The sequence below is a fragment of the Equus asinus genome, chromosome 21 (genome assembly GCF_041296235.1).
Source record: "Equus asinus isolate D_3611 breed Donkey chromosome 21, EquAss-T2T_v2, whole genome shotgun sequence".
Lineage (NCBI taxonomy): Eukaryota > Metazoa > Chordata > Mammalia > Perissodactyla > Equidae > Equus > Equus asinus.
This window is the reverse complement of record NC_091810.1, coordinates 82,936,879-82,957,429: the sequence shown is the minus strand read 5'-3', so window position 1 is coordinate 82,957,429 and position 20,551 is coordinate 82,936,879. Positions and strand designations below refer to the sequence as shown.

Genomic DNA, 20,551 nt, shown 5'->3' with positions numbered 1-20,551 from the left:
GTTACTTTTTCAAACATAAAAATGAGTTGTAAGTGTGATTAAAATCAAAAGTATGTAGTGATTATCTTAGTGAACATGATTCATATTTGACAACTTGTCTTTATTTAGTTTTGCAAAAAGGGGAAAACCAAAAACAAAAGTTAAATCATGCAGGCTTCTCCACCCAAACACACCTTAACATTTCCAAAAGTTGAGCCAAATGACTTATATCATTTGATCAATCTAGAGTTTTATGAACACTTTGAACAGTACACAATGACATAGTTAGGATGCAGGGAAAATATACAGAATTTTATTAGTTTGAATACCTGGGCAGTTAGTGTTAATGCTATGAAACTCATTTTTCATTGACTAGCATTAAGATTATTATAACCTTCAACTTAACTTTTATCAAGGAGTCTGGGATATTGTAACAACTTGAAATTTCCAATTGGGCAGTAATGATTATATTCAGCATGATCTTTACCAGAAAGTCAAATATATACTGTCTTGGTTCCTCAGAATTCACATTTCTTGCATTCAACTCTAAGAAAGGAGTACACTGAAACACATTCTTCTGTCTGAAAATGTGATACTTTGGGTAACCTATATTAAACTAAACTTATGGAATGATATTGGTAGCTGTACTTGTATAATTATAGACTTTTGAAACCAAATATTTGCCAAAGCGAAAGCAAGAGGACTTCAGTAAGGAGAAACAAGGTAAAAAAGCCAAATGGTTTAAAAAAAAAAAACAAAAAACCAACAACAAAATCAAATGTATATTGGAAAATTGAGTTTTATTTTTACTTTTTGCTGAGTCTTGGAAATAGTTGAGATCATTATGGATAATAAAAGCTTTAAAATCATATCTAGCATCTAAAAAAGTATTACCTTTTTAATATTTTAATCTGAAATTAAAAAAATTGTTTTCCTTCCCTGGTAAAGGTTGGATGGGCTAGACGGTAAATTTCATGTATCACATAAATACTTTTAATCCTAATGATTTACCAGTGTGTTTAGGTTATTGCATACAGTGTTTCCTAAAAATTTAGTCACTTTTAAGCTTTTAGTTCTTCTTTGTAAACTATTAGATACTAAGTTTTAATAGTTATCCCCTTCTGTAACAGTTAAATGGAAGATCAGTTCTGAAGGTAAAATAACAGGAAACTGATAGGATATGGACAGTAAGGATTGCTAACTCTATTACTGTACCAGTGGATGGTGCATTTCCTGTATCCTCCTTTTCTCCACTTTTTGCCTACCATAGCCCAAGGTTTGATTATTTCAATGTTTGGCCTTCATACCAGCAAGGCAACCAAGGCAGGGTGGGAAGGGAAGCTATTCTGACATTCAGGACTTGTGGTTAAAAAATCCAGGGAAAAGTTGATGACTTTGACAGAGACGGATATTAAAAAGTTATCTGAGGATTTCTTTTACTTACACTACCAGAAATTTCCATCCTTTTTAATAGTTTATTGTCAATTTCATCTTCAAGGATATTACAGGATTTGGCTGCATTGTGGCTTGCTGAAAAATGTAGAATTCTGTAATGAACGCATCTACCACTGTAGTAAACATGAAATAGCTCGCTCTCATGGGTGGCATCACTGTTTTCCTCCATTTTTGTGATAAATATTGAGGTGGATGGAATATTGGGAATAGTTTCTGTTCAGCATGAAAGTACGGCATAATGTTTAGACTGAGGCCTTTACTATTGGCCTGATATAATATTATGTGATGAAAGGAATATGTCTACTAAGAATTTTCATCTATCATTATTTAATTCTTCAAGTAGGCCTTCTGATAGGAACTGTAGATGGGGCATCAACTGATTCAGAGCTTAACAAATCATGCCATAATTCTCTACAAATGTTAGGCAAATTAAAAGGAAACTTTTTTTTTTTTTCAAGTATGGGTCAAATTCTGTAGTTGTTTTCATTTAAGAAGTTTTTTCTTCCAATTATACATATGATCCACAGTCAGGATAGGGAAGGATTACTCAGAGCTTGCCAGCAAGGTTGGAAGGCCCCGTGGTTACAATACCTGAGCATGTAAAGTGACTAGCAGTTTGGCAGGTCATTGTGAAATTACATTAAACCAAGTAAGTTCAAGATTTTTGAACTCCAGTACACACATAATTAAAAGAAGTCTCTGAGATGTTTTGGCAGTGCTTTTATTACCAGGGCTAATTCAGTTCTGGAGGCCCTTACTGCTTTTTCAAGTTCCAGAATTTTTCTGCAAGCGAAGGATTCTCCTGGATTCCATAGGAGCCCTCAGGGGCCTCAGGGATGCTGGACAACAGAGGCAACTCCTGCTTTTGTGCAGAAACTGCTTGGCACTGTCCCCAGAGATCCTTGGTAATTCAGGGGTGAAGAGTGCTGATTCACAGACTTTGGAAGGTGATACATATCATCATATCTGCTTCCGAGGAAAAAAACTAAGAGGTCTGAGGCAAATTGGAGGAGTCTCCCAAATTGAGTATGTGTATCCAGACCTATTGTTTAAAAATGTTTTAAAGTTCCTAGTACAGATACACTTGCAGAAATCAAAGCCTTTTAAAAGCAGTATGCAAACTAGAGCATCTCTTCACAAGAAAACATTTAAAATATATATCTCGCTTTCACGTAGACAATTGGCAGTTACTCTTCATCCACAGACTGAAGCTTTCCACATTTCTCTGAAAGGCTTGAGGTTACTATTTTGTTGCCTTTGTTTCCAATTTCAGAGGGAGAGGCAGGTTCCTCTGTTTCATAATCTTCAAAGGAGCTGGAAGAACAAAGCAAAAGTGAGTTACTGATTTTTTTAAAAAGTTAATGTTTGGGTAGAAATCCATATGGTAAACTAGAGAGTGAAGACCAGCTTGCAAAAGTACCCTCAGTTGCTAAATGGCATCTCTAAACAAACAACTGAGCCACCCTGGAGGAGACAAGGCTCTGGAACAGAAAACACATTCTCCCTGTTCCTTAAAACCCAAGTTCATGTTGGAATTTGTTGAAAATGTGCTGTATCAAGCTTTCCTCAGAGCTTAGGTGGGAATGGGAGCATTATGGATGACACTAGATTAGGGAGAGTGTGAGGTCCATTAAGTATGAGCTTTACATGAATGCTTTCATTGAAGTGTCTTCCATGCAGAGTGGGGAACTTTCTCAACTCTCAAATTGCTTTATAACTTCCATGGCTTCCAGGAAGTACATTTAGATGTGCAAGTGTGTACATAGAGCAGACTAAGTCCATTCGTGGATTTCCTCCCATTCTTTCCAGAATTCCACAGCATATTCCCTCTGCTCACTCCCCTTTAGAGGTTACTGGTATCCCCTGAATTCCATAATCTCCAGGCTACCCCTGAGGGTGGCTTTAGGCAGCGATGACAAAATTTTATCTCATGGGAGTGATGGCTGTTTGAAGTATTAAACTGCTAAATATTCTAAGACTACATCTGAGCCCAGAAAAATATACATGACCAATTAGCAATGTCTGTTGTAGTAGTATCTGGCATCATTGGCTTAGCCTTGTTACCATTGCAAGGCCTTTCCACAACACCGCAGAAATTTCTGGATATATAGTGCCTTTATCAAAAAGGAACCCAGGCTGGCTAGTGAGGAAAAATATGCTGAGACAGGTATACCCAGTAGGTGGCACCTATTCAACTTCCTAAAATATTTTTGAATAGAGGGTAGAGAATGTTGGGGGAAAAAAAAAAGGCTATCTGATGTTTGGAATACTTACCCTTGAGTACCAGTTTATGAGCCTATCAAAAATTATTTACAGCTGGGTCATTTTGCAAAAAATACTCCATCCCATACTTAATTTGTTTCCACTCTTCCCTCATCTCCTTGAGGCCTCAATGTAGCTGGAGTGCTGGATAAGGAGGCAATAAGGAGGGTAACTTTGCTTTAATGGAAGTGAAGGGTTGATGGTAGTCTCCATTTCTGGAAACAAAATTCTAGCAATGCCGTGTCAGACACTGTTTTTTGTTTTTTTGGAGGAAGATTAGCCCTGAGGTAACATCTGCTGCCAATCCTCCTCTTTTTGCTGAGGAAGACTGGCCCTGAGCTAACATCCGTGCCCATCTTCCTCTGCTTTTTTTATATGTGGGACGCCTGCCACAGCATGGCTTGACAAGCGGTGCCATGTCCGCGCCCAGGATCCGAACCGACGAATCCAAGGCCGCCAAAGGGGAACGTGTGAACTTAACCGCAATGCCACCGGGCTGGCCCCGACACTGACTTTACTTCCTGTCAGAGTGGAAGATATTTTCTTCCCCTTGGTGCCCTAACTTGCTGTTTGTGAGCTCTCAGTATCTTAAACACCTCACTGCAGATCTGGGAATAAATTAAAGAGTTAAGTCTGAACTGAGACTCATTCAGTAAATATTTGAGCTCCTGTTGCTAAGCATGAGCCAAATGCTAGGAATACAATGGTGAAAAAGACTAACCCGGCCCCTTCCTCACAGAGCTTGTAGCCTAATGGAGGCCATCTGTGGTTAATAATGGTTAAGTGGTTTAGCCTTAAAGCATGGGCTTTGGAGTCAGACTCCAAAGTCAGGTCCAGTCTCAATTTGATCACTTAATGTGACTTTGGCATGTTACTTAACCCCTCTGCATCAGTTTCCTCAGCTAATGAGATAATAAATAGCAGTTCCTGTTCCTTGAGTGGGAGGCTGACTGGAGATTAGGTGAGAGGGCCTATAAATCAGAAACTCTTGGAAAATGTTAGGTATTATTTTCATGACGGAGAAGTGCTGGGGCTTACTGCAGCAGGAGAGAGACACCTAAGCCTGCATTGTGGAGCAGGGTCACAAATATTTTATGTAACCTGTGAATAAAAGTTTTACAAAAGAATACGTATTTTCCCCCACTGTAGGCTCATACCAGAAATGTGATTTCCTAGCAATGGATTTGATCTAACTAGTACATAAAGAGATTCTAGTGCCCTCTGGGTTGGATATAGTGGAACATCACTTGCATTTCTTTTGTACTCTCAAGGCACCAAGAGCAGTACTATGCACAGAGACTCTGGAGGAATCTTATGGATTGAGGGAGCTCATTCAGAGCCTTTTGTCAGTATCCTGGAGAGACTTCTTACTCTGACTCAGTGGTTCTCAACTGGGAATGATAACCCCGCCTAAGGAGACATTTGGCAGTGTCTGGAGACACATTTGATTGTCACCAGTCAGTGGGTCTCACTGGCATCTAGTGGGTGGAGGCCGAGGATGTTGCTAAACATATTACAATGTGTCAGACAACGCCTCAAACAGAATTATACAGCTGCAAACATCAGTGCTACTATTGAAAACCCTGCTCTAACTTGGCCCTTCAGAGTCAGAACATCCCAGGGCTCTGGACTAAGCTCGTCTCATTTTGTACTTCCCTGAGCAAGCAGTCTTTCTCAGAGCTTTATCTACCACTTGTTCACCTGTGGCTTCTAAATGTACATGTCCAGCCTCAGCCTCGTTCTAAGTTGAAGACTGCCATGTGTCTGACTGCCTACTATACGAGTCTTCCAGTATGGCAGCATGTACAAACCTGAGCTCATCCTTCCCACACTCCTAGTTCTCTCTATTTTAGCGAGTAGCACCATAACCTAAGCACTCAAAGCCAGAAACCTAGTTAACTCAAGTTCCTCTTCCCTCCCCTCTTCAAATCCAGCTAGTCTTTCCTACCACTTTCAACACCATATGGATACAGTCCTGCCTCTTCCTCTCCATTGCCACTGATTTAGTTCAGGGCATCATAATACTTTCTTGCTTGGATTACTGCAACAGTTTTCTAAAAACTGGTCTTCCTGCCTTCACTCTTGTCACGTCCTGTGCTACTGCCATACAAGGCTATTTACCGTGTCAGAATGGGTTATAGTCTTGGGACCTAATGCCACTGTACATGTTTTTGAGTGGCCTGCAGTGCCCTTCCCTCTTTGGTTAACTTGTGCTCATCTTTTAATCTGAGATGTCTTTTAAAAGCTTCCTGATTCCCAGTGCCTGAGCTACCACCTCTCTTATTTGGATGTCTGTAATGGCTTTCTTATTTGTCTCCCTGCTTCTTGCACCTCTACTGATCTAGCAGAGCAATATTCAACAAACGTAAGTGGGATTACATTACTTCCTTGTGTAACTCGTTTCAATAGCTTCCCTGGACCCTGCATGATCTAGGCCCCTGCTAATCTTTCCAGCCACGTTTCCCTCTGTTGCCCACTATACTCCAGCTAACTGACCTTTTAAAATGTCCTCAACACATTGTTTCCTTCCTTAGAGCCACTGCAGCTATTTTTCCTTCTCAACCTTTAGATTCTCATCACCTCTTTAGGAAATTCTTCTCTTGGCACCCTAAGTTGCAAGCCTCTCTCCATTATTAGTTCACCCTATTTGTTTCCTTCATAATTATATAATTAAATGTGTGTCTCCCCGACTTGACTCTAAAATGTTCGTTTTGTAACTCTCTTAATTTCCTTGGGCTATAATATAGTGCCTGGCACTAGGTCCTTAAAATGAGTTGTTGAATGAAAAGTGATGTTATAATGCTCCTGTGAAATGATGTGTTGAGTTGCTGGGGAAGGCTAGAGTCAGTAAAATGGTGAGCGTGCAGAAGTCACCCTGAAGTCACTGAAGTCAAAACTGTAAGAGACTTATTCTTTATCCTGTTCTCCAGGAATTCCTGAGGGACAGACAGTGTTAACTGATTCCTTCTAAATGACCCCTTCCAGGTTTACTTGTAGGTCACTGGGATTCCTCTGGGCTCAAATGAAGATTATGAGTTATTCTCTGTTAATTTAACTGGCCATTTTTAAATGAGTAGAGGGGTCAGAGGATTAAAGCAGAACTCATAGCGTTCACAAATGGTTCACTGTAAATCCTAGGTATCAAACTGAGAAAAAATTCTTTATCTTATTAGTATTAACATAGTATTGCTAGCATAAGGGAAAATAATGGTTCCTGTTATTTATTTTTTTGGTGAGGAAGATTGGCCCTGAGCTAACATCTGTTGCCAATCTTCCTCTTTTTGCTTGAGGAAGATTGCTGCTGAGCTAACATTGGTGCCAATCTTCTTCTATTTTATGTGTGATGCCACCACAGCGTGGCTTGACGAGCAGTGTAAGGTCCTCACCCAGGATCCAAACCTGCGAACCCTGGGCTGCCAAAGTGGAGTGTGTGAACTTAACTGCTACACCACTAGACCGGTCTTAGGTTCCTGTTATTTTTGCTAGCAATATGATTGCCTTTAGCAACCTGTTTCCCTAAGTAAGTTTTCCCTTTCAGATGAGCAATTTCTGGACAAAAGTATTAAGGCTGGTTTTGTAGATTCCTGGGATGGAAGGCAAATAGCTGGAATGAGCAGAAATAATGACCGGCACATACATGGTCTGACAGAGGACATGTATGCAGTTTCAGGGTGTTGTCTGGGAATTATTTGATTCCAGTTTTGGGATTCTGACTATAGACAGGAGCAAAGGGATATGGAGTATTTGATTCAGGGCTTGTCTGAGGAAATCAAGACATGATGGCTATAAGCATAAAATAAAATGTTAAGTAGGTCTGTAGTTTGGAGTCTATAATGCTTTAGAAATAGGAGTGGATGAATTTTACCTTTATACTTTTAAATTAAAAATGGAATCCTACACTATTTATATAAAATGGATTAACTGAAATACTTTGGAAATTGGATATTTGGTTCAATCAATTTCCCTGTTGTTCCATTCAGTGACTAGAAAATCTTTTGTTTCAACTCTTGTTAAAGTTTCCTAATATGTACCACCCACTTTCCTACCTCAGAAAGTTGATCTCACTTCTTTTTTGTTGTTGTTGAGGAAGATTAGCCCTGAGCTAACACCTGTGCCAGTCTTGCTCTATTTTATATGTGGGTTGCCACCACAGCATGGCTGATGAGTGGTATAGGTCTGCGCCTGGGATGCCAACCCGTGAACCCAGGCCACTGAAGTGGAGTGTGCGAACTTAACCACTAGGCCATGGGGCCGGTCCCTCACTTCATTTTTGATGGCTGAGGATTTCATGCAGTTGCCCAGGGTCATGAGCCATCAGTTGTTAATTCTTAGTTATTCTGGATGTAGACAGTATAAAAATTTGGGTTAAATATATTCTAATTATGAACTTGAAGGGAGGGACAGGATTTCATTTGTTTTTATTACCAATCACAGTGCCTGGCACAGAGTAGGTACCAGTGACTATCTATTGAAATAAATTAAAATTGGGCTTTGATTTGTTTTGTTGAATGCAGAGAAAATTAAAACATATTAACTTCAGTTCCATATAAAGGCTCTATTTACTGAGCACTATAAAAAAAAAGACTCAGAATTATTCTACTTTTAAGATTATAACTCATGCTTTGGAACATTAATCTCTGTCATTCCTTCTTTTTCTTTTCCCAAGCCCTAATGTACACACATATGCACAGCCTCCGCCCCCATTATCCCTGCTCCTCCGCGAAATTCTTCCCCGTCATCGAGGACAGTCAGGCTCCACACAAGCTCTTACTGCAGACTTGCCCCACACTAGCTGCATCCCCGGAAGACTGCTCTGGTGCATTTCTGCTGGCCGCCTTTGCCTGCGGTGCCTTATTTTCCAGTACGGATGGAAGTAAATGTAGAACTTTTACAAAGAATATTTCATCTAAGTTTATATTTAATATAAAGGAAAAAAAAAACCTTTAAAAAATTCAGTAGAAACCAATTCTTCTAAACTATCTAAATGTTCAATACTAGGGAAATGGATGTGAGTCACTGCTTGAGAGAACACTGTGGAGCATTAAAAGTCATCTTTTGAACACACTAGTATCACTAAGCATCAAAAGGAAATATACCAAAGTGTAAATAATGGTTATCTCTGGCTGACTGAACCAAGGGTGATTTTAATCTCTATATTTTCCAACTTTTCTGCAGCAAGCCTGTGTTTCTCTACTAATCAGATAAAGACTCTCAAAATAAAAAAGAAAACTGTGTTTAATCTAGATTAATCAAATGCAAAGCTGTTGGTGAAACATGAGAATATCCTGTAAGACAGTATTTTTAACATAATGTAGAACACTCAGCTCAACATCTGAAGTAATCCAGTATTAGGCCGGCAGAAAAGCGTGTTTCTGATTCTTGCAGGTCTCAAGTTTCTTAAGATAGCAACATGGAGGACCCTTTAGCCTGCTTTACATAATTTTTGTGGAGTTTTTAACTTACTCTTATTGCAGAAACCATAAAAAGGTTAATTATAAAAAGAAATCGGTATCATAACCTGTTATCCTCATATAGGTGACACGTTTAGTTGAATAGGTTTATCTTTCTGGTTTCTCCTATGACCATTCATTACCTTGGTAGAATTTCACAGATGCAGGTATATGCCGTGATCGTGTTGTGTGCTAGATGTGATAATTAACAACGTTTGCAGCCTCATACCTATGGAGACCCTTGGCCCTCTTTCACTTCACTGAAATCGGGAGTCATCACTAGGTTACTTACTGAAGGCATTATCTAAGTACCAGCCTTGAATCATGAGGTGCAAGCACTTGGCCCAAAGGCTACCTATGACTGCTGTTAGAGGGTAAAGTTGATGGAGGATTTCAAGTTGTTTCTGGAGGGTCAAGTTGTCTGGGCTCCTACAGTTATCCTTGTAGAGAGAGTGGCTTCTAGATTATTGCTGCCTTCTGCGCCATTCAGTAAACATTTGCTGAGGATCTCCTACGTCCCTACCAGTCTGCCAGGCGTTAGGATTACAAGATGAATATAACAAGGTTCTTCTGGAGAAGCCCATGTTCTAGTGGAAAAACAAGTAGCTCCATTTTTCCCAGCAGTTATATGCCAGATACTGTTAGGCACATTATAAACATTATGTCTAATTCTCAGTACAGTCCTGCTGTTCATGCAACAGATATTTACTGTGTGACAGCTGTGTGCCATGTTCTGTCCCCTGGGAATGAAAGGGACAAGGTAGGTAGTGGAATGCTAATATTAAAACTGATGATATTCTAGTTCAGAGATTATGTAATGTGGCCAAGATCATAGAAGTGGTAGTAATATTAGCCACTGTCTACTGATTACATAGGCACTCTGCCTAAGGGCATAATATATAGATTATATACATGGTCTTATTGAATCCTTAAAACAGCTCAGTGTGGCAGATGGCATTCTCATTGTATAGGGGATGCTGAGGCTTCGATACCTGGGATTACACAGCTACTAAGTGATAGAGCAAGGATTTAAATTTAGGATTATCTAACTCCAAATTCTGTGCTCTTAACCATCAAGTTTTATTGCTTCTCTCTCATACAGGGATAGTAATATAGTAATTGCTACTACTTATCAGGTATCTACTATGTACCAGGTGTTTATATATATTATCTTAGATTGTCACAACCACCTTGGAAGGTAGCTGCTGCTGTCTTTTGAAACTGAGCCTCAGGAATCAGATAACCTGCCCAGCTGGTGAGTGGTGCGTGGAACCAGATATGTCTGGCTCCTGAGTCTCTGCTCTTTCCACAGTACTACAATTTTCCTCCCTTTCAATATCTGAGTCTTGTAATTTCTGTTTGACAGACTCATCCTGACTAATTTGTAATTCCTCTTGAGATGAAGCCCTGTGTGGTACAGCCTTGGAATTCTGGGTCTGGCCTAGCTTTTGAAGCATGTCAGTCAGCTATTAACGACTGTAAACAGGTCTTTCTTTTCCTTTGTTGACAGTCTAGTGCTCTCTCTACAGGCTGTGGCTGTAGTAACCCTTCTCTCCCCTGGGGACCTCGTCACCCACATGTGCTCTGTGTAGGCCTTATCTCCCACAACACGAGAAGAGCGTCCAGCAGAAGCCTCTCATATACACTGGTTGAATTTCACTACAGCTGCTCTCTGCATCTCCTCTTGTGACCTCTCACCTGTACTGTCGTCTGCATCTCTTTGCCTTTCCTCTCTCCCTCCACACACACACTGACACCTTCTCTGAGCAGTACCACAACTAGAAAAAACTTTTGCTTGAGCCAATTATTTACTCTCTTCAGCTGCCATCAGTTTCTCTTCTTTTTAGACTATGACACTATGACTGTTGTACATTTGTGTTGCTTTGAATTTTTTGTTTTAGAATTACATGCGACCAATGCCAATTGTTTGGATAGAACAATTCTATCCAAATTTCTGATTATTTATAGTAGATACCCAGAATTAGAATTGGGAGTTGAAGGGTATAAATTCAGGCTGTTGCTACATATTGTCAAATTACTTTCCTGGGAGGTTGGGCCAATTTGCTTCTACAGCAGTGTCTGAAAGAGCCTGTCTTCCTCCACAGTGAGCCTGCAGTGAGGTGCTGCTGCCATGGCCTTCCTCTATGGGAGAGCAGTTGAGACACTTGTTAATTTCTATTTTCCCTGCTGAGGCAGGGATCCTGTCTGTGTTCACCAATATTCAATAATGCTTAGTATACAGCAGGAATGCAAACATTTACTGAATTAATATTATAGTTAAAAAAATTATCTCTTTTGGGGGCCAGCCCCATGGCCAAGTGGTTAAGTTCCCGCGCTCCGCTTTGGCGGGCCAGGGCTTCGCCGGTTCGGATCCTGGGCGCGGCCATGGCACTGCTCATCAGACCACGCTGAGCTGGTGTCCCACACAGCACAACCAGAGGCTCTCACAACTAGAATATACAGCTATGTACTGGGGGGGCTTTGGGGAGAAGAATTAAAAAAAAAAAAGACTGGCAACAGTTGTTAGCTCAGGTGCCAATCTTTAAAGAAAAAAAATCATCTTTTTAAAAAATTGCTGCTAATTTAATAAGCTAAACTTTTTTGGCTCTTGCTTTTTAAAAAACAATTTCATTTAAGTATAATTTATATACCCTAGAATTCAATGATCTGAAGTTCAGTGTGTTCCACTAACTTTATACAGTTGTGCAGCCATCACCACAATCCAATTTTAGAACACTCTCATCTCTCCATCTGCCTCTCTTCTCCCTTGTGCCTGTTTGCGTTCACTCTCCACTCTCCTTCCCAGAAGTAGGTAACCACTGATCTACTTTCTAGCTCTATCATTTTGCCTTTTCTAGAAATCTCATATAAATGGAATTATATAATATATAGTCTTTAGTGTCTGGCTTGTTTCATGTAGAATGATACATATATATTTGTTTGTTTTGTTTTTTTGAGGAAGATTATCCCTGAGCTAACATCCACTGCAAATCCTCCTCTTTTTTGCTGAGGAAGACTGGCCCTGAGCTAACATCCGTGCCCATCTTCCTCTACTTTATATGTGGGATGCCTGCCACAGCATGGCTTGCCAAGCAGTGCATAGATCTGCACCCAGGATTGGAACCAGCAAAGCCTGGGCTGTGGAAGTGGAACATGTGAATTTAACTGCTGCGCCACCAGGCTGGCCCCAGATATTTTTGAGAGATTCATCCATGTTGTGGCATGTATTCTTTCATTTATTAAGGTATAACTGGCATAAGATAAATTGCTCATATTTAAAGTATACAATTAATAAGTTTTGACTTTTGTATACATACACCTGTAAAAGCATCCCAACAATCAAGATCATAAAAATATCCATTCCCTGCCCCCACCAAAGTTTCCTCATGCCCTCCTCCTTTTTTTTCCTGATGAAGATTCACCCTGAGCTAATATCTGTTGCCAATCTTCCTCTTTTTTTATGTGAGCCACTGCCACAGCATGGCCACTGGCAGACAAGTGGTGTGGTTCCACACCTGGGAACCAAACCCAGGCTACTGAAGTGTAGTGTACCGAACTTTAACCACTAGGCTGTTGGGGCTGACCCCCTTACACCCCTTTATAATCACTGTCCCTCTCCCCAGGTAACTACTAATTTGCTGTGATTATAGATTAGTTTGTATTTTCTAGAATTTTACATAAATGGAATCATGTAAAAATGGAATATATTCTTTTTTTGTCTAGCTTTTTTCACTTGTCTTAATTATTTTGAGATTCATCCACGTTGCTGTGTTTATCCGTAGTTTGTTCCTTTTTTTATTGCTGAGTAGCATTCCATTATATGGATAAACTAAATATCCAAAAATATAGTATATTTCCAGTTTTGGGCTACTATGGATAATGCTGCTATAAACATTCATGTACAAGTCTTTGGGTGAGCACTTCTCTTGGGTAGATTCCTAGGAGTGGAACAGCTGATTCATATGATAGAGTGTGTGTTTAACTTTTTTTGAGCAAGATTAGCCCTCAGCTAACTGCTGCCAATCCTCCTTTTTTTTTTTCTGCTGAGGAAGACTGGCCCTGAGCTACCATCCATGCCCATCTTCCTCCACTTTATATGTGGGATGCCTACCACAGCATGGCATGCCAAGCGGTGCCATGTCCACACCTGGGATGCGAACCAGTGAACCCTGGGCCACCAAAGTGGAATGTGTGAACTTAACTGCTGTGCCACCGGGCCGGCTCCTGTATGTTTAACTTTTTAAGAAATTGCCAAACTTTTCTAAAGAGGTATATAATTTTACATCCCCATCAGTCCAATGTATGAGGCTTCCAGCTTCTCCACACGTTGTCAACTGATGATTTTAGTTGTTCTAGTGGCTGTGTTCTGTATTTCATTGTGGTTTTGATTTGCATTTTCCTACTGTCTAACGATGTAAAGCATCTTTTCATAAACCTATTTGCTGTTTGTACCTCTAACTTAGTTAAGTGTTTATCAAATCTTTCGTCCATTTAAAAATTAGGTTATTAGTCTTTTTATTATTGAGCTATAAGAGTTGTTTATATGGTCTGGATATGAATCCTTTATTAGGATGTTTTGGAAATATTTTCTCCCAGTTTGTCTCTTCATTTTCTTAATGCTATCTTTTGAAGAGCAATAGTTTTTAATTTTGAAGGAAGTCCAATTTATGAATATTTATTATTGCTCTTGCCTAACCCAAGGTCACAAAGATTTTCTCATATGTTTTATTCTAGAAGCTTTAGAGTTTCAGCTCTTATACTTAGGTCTCTTATCTATTTTGAGTTAATTATTTTTGTATGTGATGTGAGGTTCTTCTTTTTTTTTTTTTTGCATATGGATATCCAAGTATTTCAGTATCATTTTTGAAAAGACTATCCTTTCTCCTCTGGCTGAAAATTAATTGGCCGTATATGAGGCTCTATTTCCTGAGTGTTTCACTGATCTGTATGTATGCTTATCAGTGCTACAATGTCTTGATGATTGTTTGCTTTACATATAGGAAGTTTTGAAATCAGGCAGCCTAACTCCCTCAACTTTGTTCTTTTGAAAAAGTGTTTGGCTATTCTAGGTGCTTTGTTTTTCTATGTAAATTTTAGGGTCACTTTGCCAATTTCTACAACAAAGTCCTGAAGGGATTTTGTTAAGGAATGGGTTAAAATCTGTAGATCATTTTGGGGAGAACTGACCTTTTAATAATACTGAGCTTTCTAATCCTACTTATTTATGGCTTTAATTTCTCTCAGCGCTGTTTTCCAGTTTTCAGTGTGCAGGTATTACAGTTCTTTGGTTATATTTATTCCTAAGTATTTTATTATTTTTGATGTTATTGTGAATAGAATTATTCTTTTTATTTGAATTTCACTATTTGTTCATTGCTAGTATATGGAAATACAGGTGATTTTTGTATATTGAGCTTGTATTCTGAGACCTTGCCAACTCACTTATTAGTTCTGGTAGCTTTTACATAGATCTTTTAGTATTTTCTACTTAAAGGTTACATAATCTATGAATAGATAATTTTACTTATTCTTTTCCAATCTGAATACTTTTAATGTCTTTTTCTTGTCTTGCTGCACAGGATAGGACCCTCAGTTACAACGCTGAGTAGAAATGATGAGGAATAGAAACATCCTTGCCTTGTTCCTGATCTTAGTCGGAAGGCATTCAGTTTTTCACCATAAGTATGTTAACTGTAGGTGTCTTTTATCAAATTAAGGAAGTTCCCTTTTATCCTCACTTGGGTGGGAGTTATGAATAGATGTTGGATTTCTGTCAAATGCTTCTTCTGTGTCTCTGGAGATGAGCGTGTGTTTTTTGTCCTTTATTCTATTAATATGATGTATTACATTAATAGATTTTCAGATGTTAAGCCAGCTTTCCCTTCCTGGGATAAACCCCACTTAGAGTGTATAATCCTTTTGATGTTGCTAGATTTGATATGCTAATATTTTGTAAGAAGTTTTATATTGATGTCCATGAGAGATACTGGTTTGTAGCTTCCATTGCTTGTGATGTCTTTGTTTGGCTTTGGTATCAGGGTAATATTGCCTTTATAAAATGAGTTTGGAAGTATTCCCTCCTACTATTATTTTCTGAAAATATTTGTGAAAGATTGGTATTATTTTTTTCTTAACTATTTGACAGAATTTACCAGTGAAACCATCTGGACCTGGACTTTTCTTTTGGGCAAGACTTTTAATAACTAATTCAGTATGTTTACCTAATATAGTCAATTCTGATTTTCCACTTCTTCTTGAATCAGTTTTGGTAATTTGAGTTTTTCTAGGGTTTTGTCCCATTTCATCTCAGGTGTGAAATTTACTGGGATAAAGTTGTTCATAATATTCCTTTATAATTATTTTAAGTTCTGTGGTGTCTATGGTGATGCCTTCCTGCTTCAATCCTCATTTTGTTAATTTATGCCTTCTCTCTTTTTCTTAGGCTAGCTAAAGATTTATCTTTGTTTTTTTTGGTAAATCTTTCCAAAGAACCAACTTTTGGTTTCATCAATTCTTTCATATTGTTTTCCCATTTTCTATTTCATGGATTTCTATTCTGATCTTTATTATTTCCTTCTTTCTACTTATTTTGAGTCTGGATTGCTCTTCCTTTTTCTAGCTTCTTAAGGTGGAAGCATATATTTTATTGATATTACACCTTTCTGAGCCATAAATATTCCTCTAAGCACTGCTTTAACTACACTCCATACATGTAAGTTCTTTTATTTCTATTCATCTCAAGATAATTTTAAATTTTCCTGTGGTTTCTTCTTTGGACGCATATGTCCTTAGAAGTGTGTTATTTAATTTCCAAATATTTTGGGGTTCCCAGATTTCTTTCTGTTATTGATTTCTAATTTAATTCTATTATGGTCAGACAACATACTTTATATTACTATAATCCATCAGAATTTATTGAATCTTGTTTATGGTCTGTCCTGGAGAACGTCCGTGTGCACTTGAAAAAAAGTGTATATTTTGCTGTTGTTTTGTGGAGTGTTCTCTATATATTGATTAGATCAAATACGTTGACTGTGTTGTTCAATTCTTCAGTATCCTTACTGACTGTCTCTAGCTCTCTCAGTTACTGAAAGAGGAGTGTTGAAATCTCCAACTGTAATTGTTGAATTGTCTGGCAATTTTTGTTTTGTGTATTTTGGAGATCTGCTGTTAGGCACATATACATTTAAAATTGTTATATCTGGCTACTACATGTTAGTGGTTGATGAAGTGCGAATTTTCATGTTTATTTCCTGGGTGAAATGTCTGTCTACAAATGGGAATTTTTTTCCTATTATATTTTTAGCTGTTTATTTCTGGGATACGGGATTAATACCCTTTACCTGTTAAGGAGGTGCTCTTCTTAAGTTTGCTTAGTTTTAAGATTTTTCTTCCCAAACCAGAAAACATATTAAATTTTATGACATGTTTTCAAAGAATCAGTTTATGTTTTTTTTTTTCCTTTAATCTATCAATGACAGATTTTGTAAAGTTGAACCACTGTTACAATCTTGGGATAAAACCCACTTACTTATGATGTATTCTTTTATATACTGGTAGATTTGACAAATTATTTAATGTTCTGTGGTTCAGTTTTCATATCTGTAAAATGGGGATAAAGGCATCTACAAAATAGAGTTTTGGTGAGCATACAATGAATTAAAATATTCAGAATAGTGCTTGGCACATAGTACGCTGTGTGTGTGTGTAAATTAACAGATTTATTTTTGTTTAAATAAAATTGTTTTCTTCCTTCTATGTCTTTTATGTGGCCCCACTTTGTCATCCTTTTACATGCATCTTGAGAGGATAGCCTCATTCATTTCTTTCAGTCTACCAGTTACAAATTTCCCCTTGTCCATATCCTGTAGATTCTAATAAATATAATGCTTTCCTTACCTGGTTCTAAAAAGAGTATAATTTGTATTTTGAGTTCCTCTTTAGCTTAACAGTTATTTTAAATTAAAAAAAATTTTAACTTCCCAGATATGTGCATTTTGTTGTTTTTTGTTATTAATTTCTGGTTACATTTTAAATAATAATTGTGGCCTATATGCTATCAATTAAAAGAAATTTGTTGTAATTACCTTTGTGGCTTAATAAACAGGCACTTTTGTGGTGGTTCACATGTATTTGTTGGATACCAAGTATACTTTTGAGTACCTCTGTGAAAGCTTACTAATTCTATATTCTTATTTTTTTGGCCTATTTGATTTGTTGATTTTACATGACTGGATTTGTCAATTTTTTCCCTGTTTTTCTATCAGATTTGTTTTACATATTGCATAAAGTTCATAACTTATTCTCATGGCCAATTGTTGAAATACTGATAAGTCTCTTTTCAAGCTTTGAATTCTATTTGTCTCATTAATATTGCCATACCTTATTTTCTCGTTACTATTCGACTGTGTTAGGTATGAATCTTAAGAATAGTATTCCATTGGATTTTTAATTCAATTTGAGTTTTGTGATTGATACCATATCTGGACTTATTCTGGCTATTTATTTTATACTCTCTTTACCTTTTTGTCTCTTCTTCCTTCCTGTGGTGCACATGTGTTGTTCTCTTTTTCACTATACCACTCCTCCTTTTTCTGGCCATATTCTCTGAGTTCCCCAGTTTTCCTTGGGAAAACATCTTGTTTTGATGGACTTGACTCATGTCCAAGCTTAGTTCTCAGCCTAACTCCTTGAGGAGTTGGTTTAGGGATTGGACTCAAATCAAGCCAATTACAGTAAAAAGGACACAAATTGTGGACTTTTGTTGGAACTTGTGAGAAAGGGATTTTCTCTTTTATTTGAACTTGAAGCTATCAGGTGATCATCTTGCTACCACATATGAAAAATTTGCTGAAGAATGAAAGAAAATCATTATCTAAAAGATGAAAGAGATAAAATCTGAGTCACTGAAGTCAGTACTATCCTTGGACTATTCTGTTCTATGAGCCAATAACTTCCTTTTTGCTTATGCTTTTTTTTTTTGCTTGTGGCAGTTGGAGTTGAGTTTAGGGTTTAGGTCACTTGCTGATTAACATACTTGTGTTTTAGTAGATTGAGTTTTCTTTTTTGTTTGTTTTTTATTTTTTTTATTGAGTTAATGACAGGTTACAGTCTTATAAAATTTCAGTTGTACATTATTGTCTGCCAGTCGTGTTGTAGGTGCACCCGTTCACCCTTTGTGCCCACCCCCCACCCCAGCTTTCCCCTGGTAGCCACTAATCTGTTCTCTTTGTCCACATGTTTAAATTCCTCATGTGAGTGGAGTCATACAGAGATTGTCCTTCTCTATCTGGCTTATTTCACTTAACATAACAATTTCCTCAAGGTCCGTCCATGTTGTTGCAAATGGGACGATTTTCTTCTTTTTTATGGCTGAGTAGTATTCCAGTGTGTGTGTGTGTGTGTGTGTGTGTGTGTGTGTATACACACACACCACATCTTCTTTATCCAATCATCTGTTGATGGGCACTTAGGTTGCTTCCACGTCTTGGCTATTGTAAATAATGCTGCAATGAACATAGAGGTGCATGGGACTTTTGGAATTGCTGATTTCAGGTTCTTTGGATAGATACCTACTAGTGGGATAGCTGGATCATATGGTAGTTCTATTTTTAATGTTTTGAGGCATCTCCCTACTGTTTTCCATAGTGGCTGCACCAGTTTGCATTCCCACCAGCAGTGTATGAGGGATCCTTTTTCTCCACAACCTCTCCAACATTTGTTACTATTTGTTTTAGTTATTTTTGTCATTCTAATGGGTGTAAGGTGATATCTTAGTGTAGTTTTGATTTGTATTTCCCTCATGCACAGTGATGATGAACATCTTTTCAAGTGCCTATTGGCCATCTGTTTATCTTCTTTGGAGAAATGTCTGTTCATGTCTCCTGCCCATTTTTTGATCGGGTTGTTTGATTTTTTGTTGTTGAGTTGTGTGAGTTCTTTATATATTATGGATATTAAGCCTTTGTCGGATGTATTACTTGCAAATATTTTTTCCCAGTCAGTGGGTTGTTTTTTTATTTCAATCCTGTTTTCCTTTGCCTTGAAGAAGCTCTTTAGTCTGATGAAGTCCCATTTGTTTATTCTTTCTATTGTTTCCCTTGTCTGAGAAGACATGGTGTCTGAAAAGATCCTTTTAATACTGATGTCAAAGAGTGTACTGCCTACGTTTTCTTCTAGAAGCCTTATGGTTTCAGGTCTCAGCTTTAGGTCTTTGATCCATTTTGAGTTTATTTTGGTGAATGGTGAAAAAGAATGGTCAATTTTCATTCTTTCACATGTGGCTTTCCAGTTTTCCCAGCATCATTTGTTGAAAAGACTTTCTTTTCTCCATTGTATGCCCTCAGCTCCTTTGTTGAAGATCAGCTGTCCTTAGATGTGTGGTTTTATTTCTGGACTTTCAATTCTGTTCCATTGATCTGTGCACCTGTTTCTGTACCAGTACCATGCTGTTTTGATTACTGTTGCTTTGTAGTATGTTTTGAAGTCAGGGGTTGTGATGCCTCCAGCTGTGTTCTTTCTTCTCAGGATTGCTTTAGCAATTTGTGGTCTTTTGTTGCCCCATATGAATTTTAGGATTCTTTGTTCTATTTCTGTAAAGAATGTCATTGGGATTCTGATTGGGATGGCGCTGAATCTGTAGATTGCTTTAGGTAGAATGGACATTTTAACTATGTTTATTCTTCCAATCCATGTACATGGAATATCTTTCCATCTCTTTATGTCGTCATCCATTTCTTTCAGAAAAGCCTTGTAATTTTCGTTGTATAAGTCTTTCACTTCCTTAGTTAAATTCACCCTGAGGTATTTTATTCTTTTTGTTGCGATTTTGAATGGTATTGTGTTCTTGAGTTGTTTTTCTGTTAGTTCGTTATTAGAGTATAGAAATGCTACTGATTTATGTAAATTGATTTTATACCCTGCAACTTTGCTGGAGTTGTTGATTACTTCTAAAGATTTTCCAATGGATTCTTTGGGGTTTTCTATATATAAGATCATGTTGTCTGCAAAGAGTGCGTTTCACTTCTTCCCTGTTTGGATTCCTTTGATTCCCTTTTCTTGCCTAATTGCTCTGGCCCAAACCTCCAGTACTGTGTTAAATAAGAGTGGTGATAGAGGGCATCCTTGTCTCATTCCTGTTTTCAGGGGGATGGTGCTCAGTTTTTGCCCACTGAGTATGTTGTTGGCTGTGGATTTGTCATCTATGGCCTTTATTATGTTGAGGTAGTTCCCTTCTATCCCCATTTTCTTCAGAGTTTTTATCATAAATGGCTGTTGGATCTTGTCAAATGCTTTCTCTGCATCTACTGAGATGATCATGTGGTTTTTATTCCTCAGTTTGTTGATGTGGCATATCAGGTTGATTGATTTGCAGGTGTTGAACCATCCCTGTGTCCCTGATATGA

At 38.0% G+C, this 20,551-nt stretch overlaps 1 protein-coding gene across 2 annotated transcripts in view; it reads right to left on the bottom strand.

Annotated features, from left to right (window-relative positions):
- Nucleotides 1-79: 79 nt before the first annotated feature.
- Nucleotides 80-20,551, bottom strand: part of PPP2R3A (protein phosphatase 2 regulatory subunit B''alpha) — a 153,008-nt gene continuing 132,536 nt past the window's right edge. For both annotated transcript variants that reach the window (XM_044755283.2, XM_014828713.3), the window contains one exon: nucleotides 80-2,748. In XM_044755283.2, coding sequence (XP_044611218.2) covers nucleotides 2,622-2,748 — 127 coding nt within the window. In that variant the 3' untranslated portion in view covers nucleotides 80-2,621. The remainder of the gene's footprint in view (nucleotides 2,749-20,551) is intronic.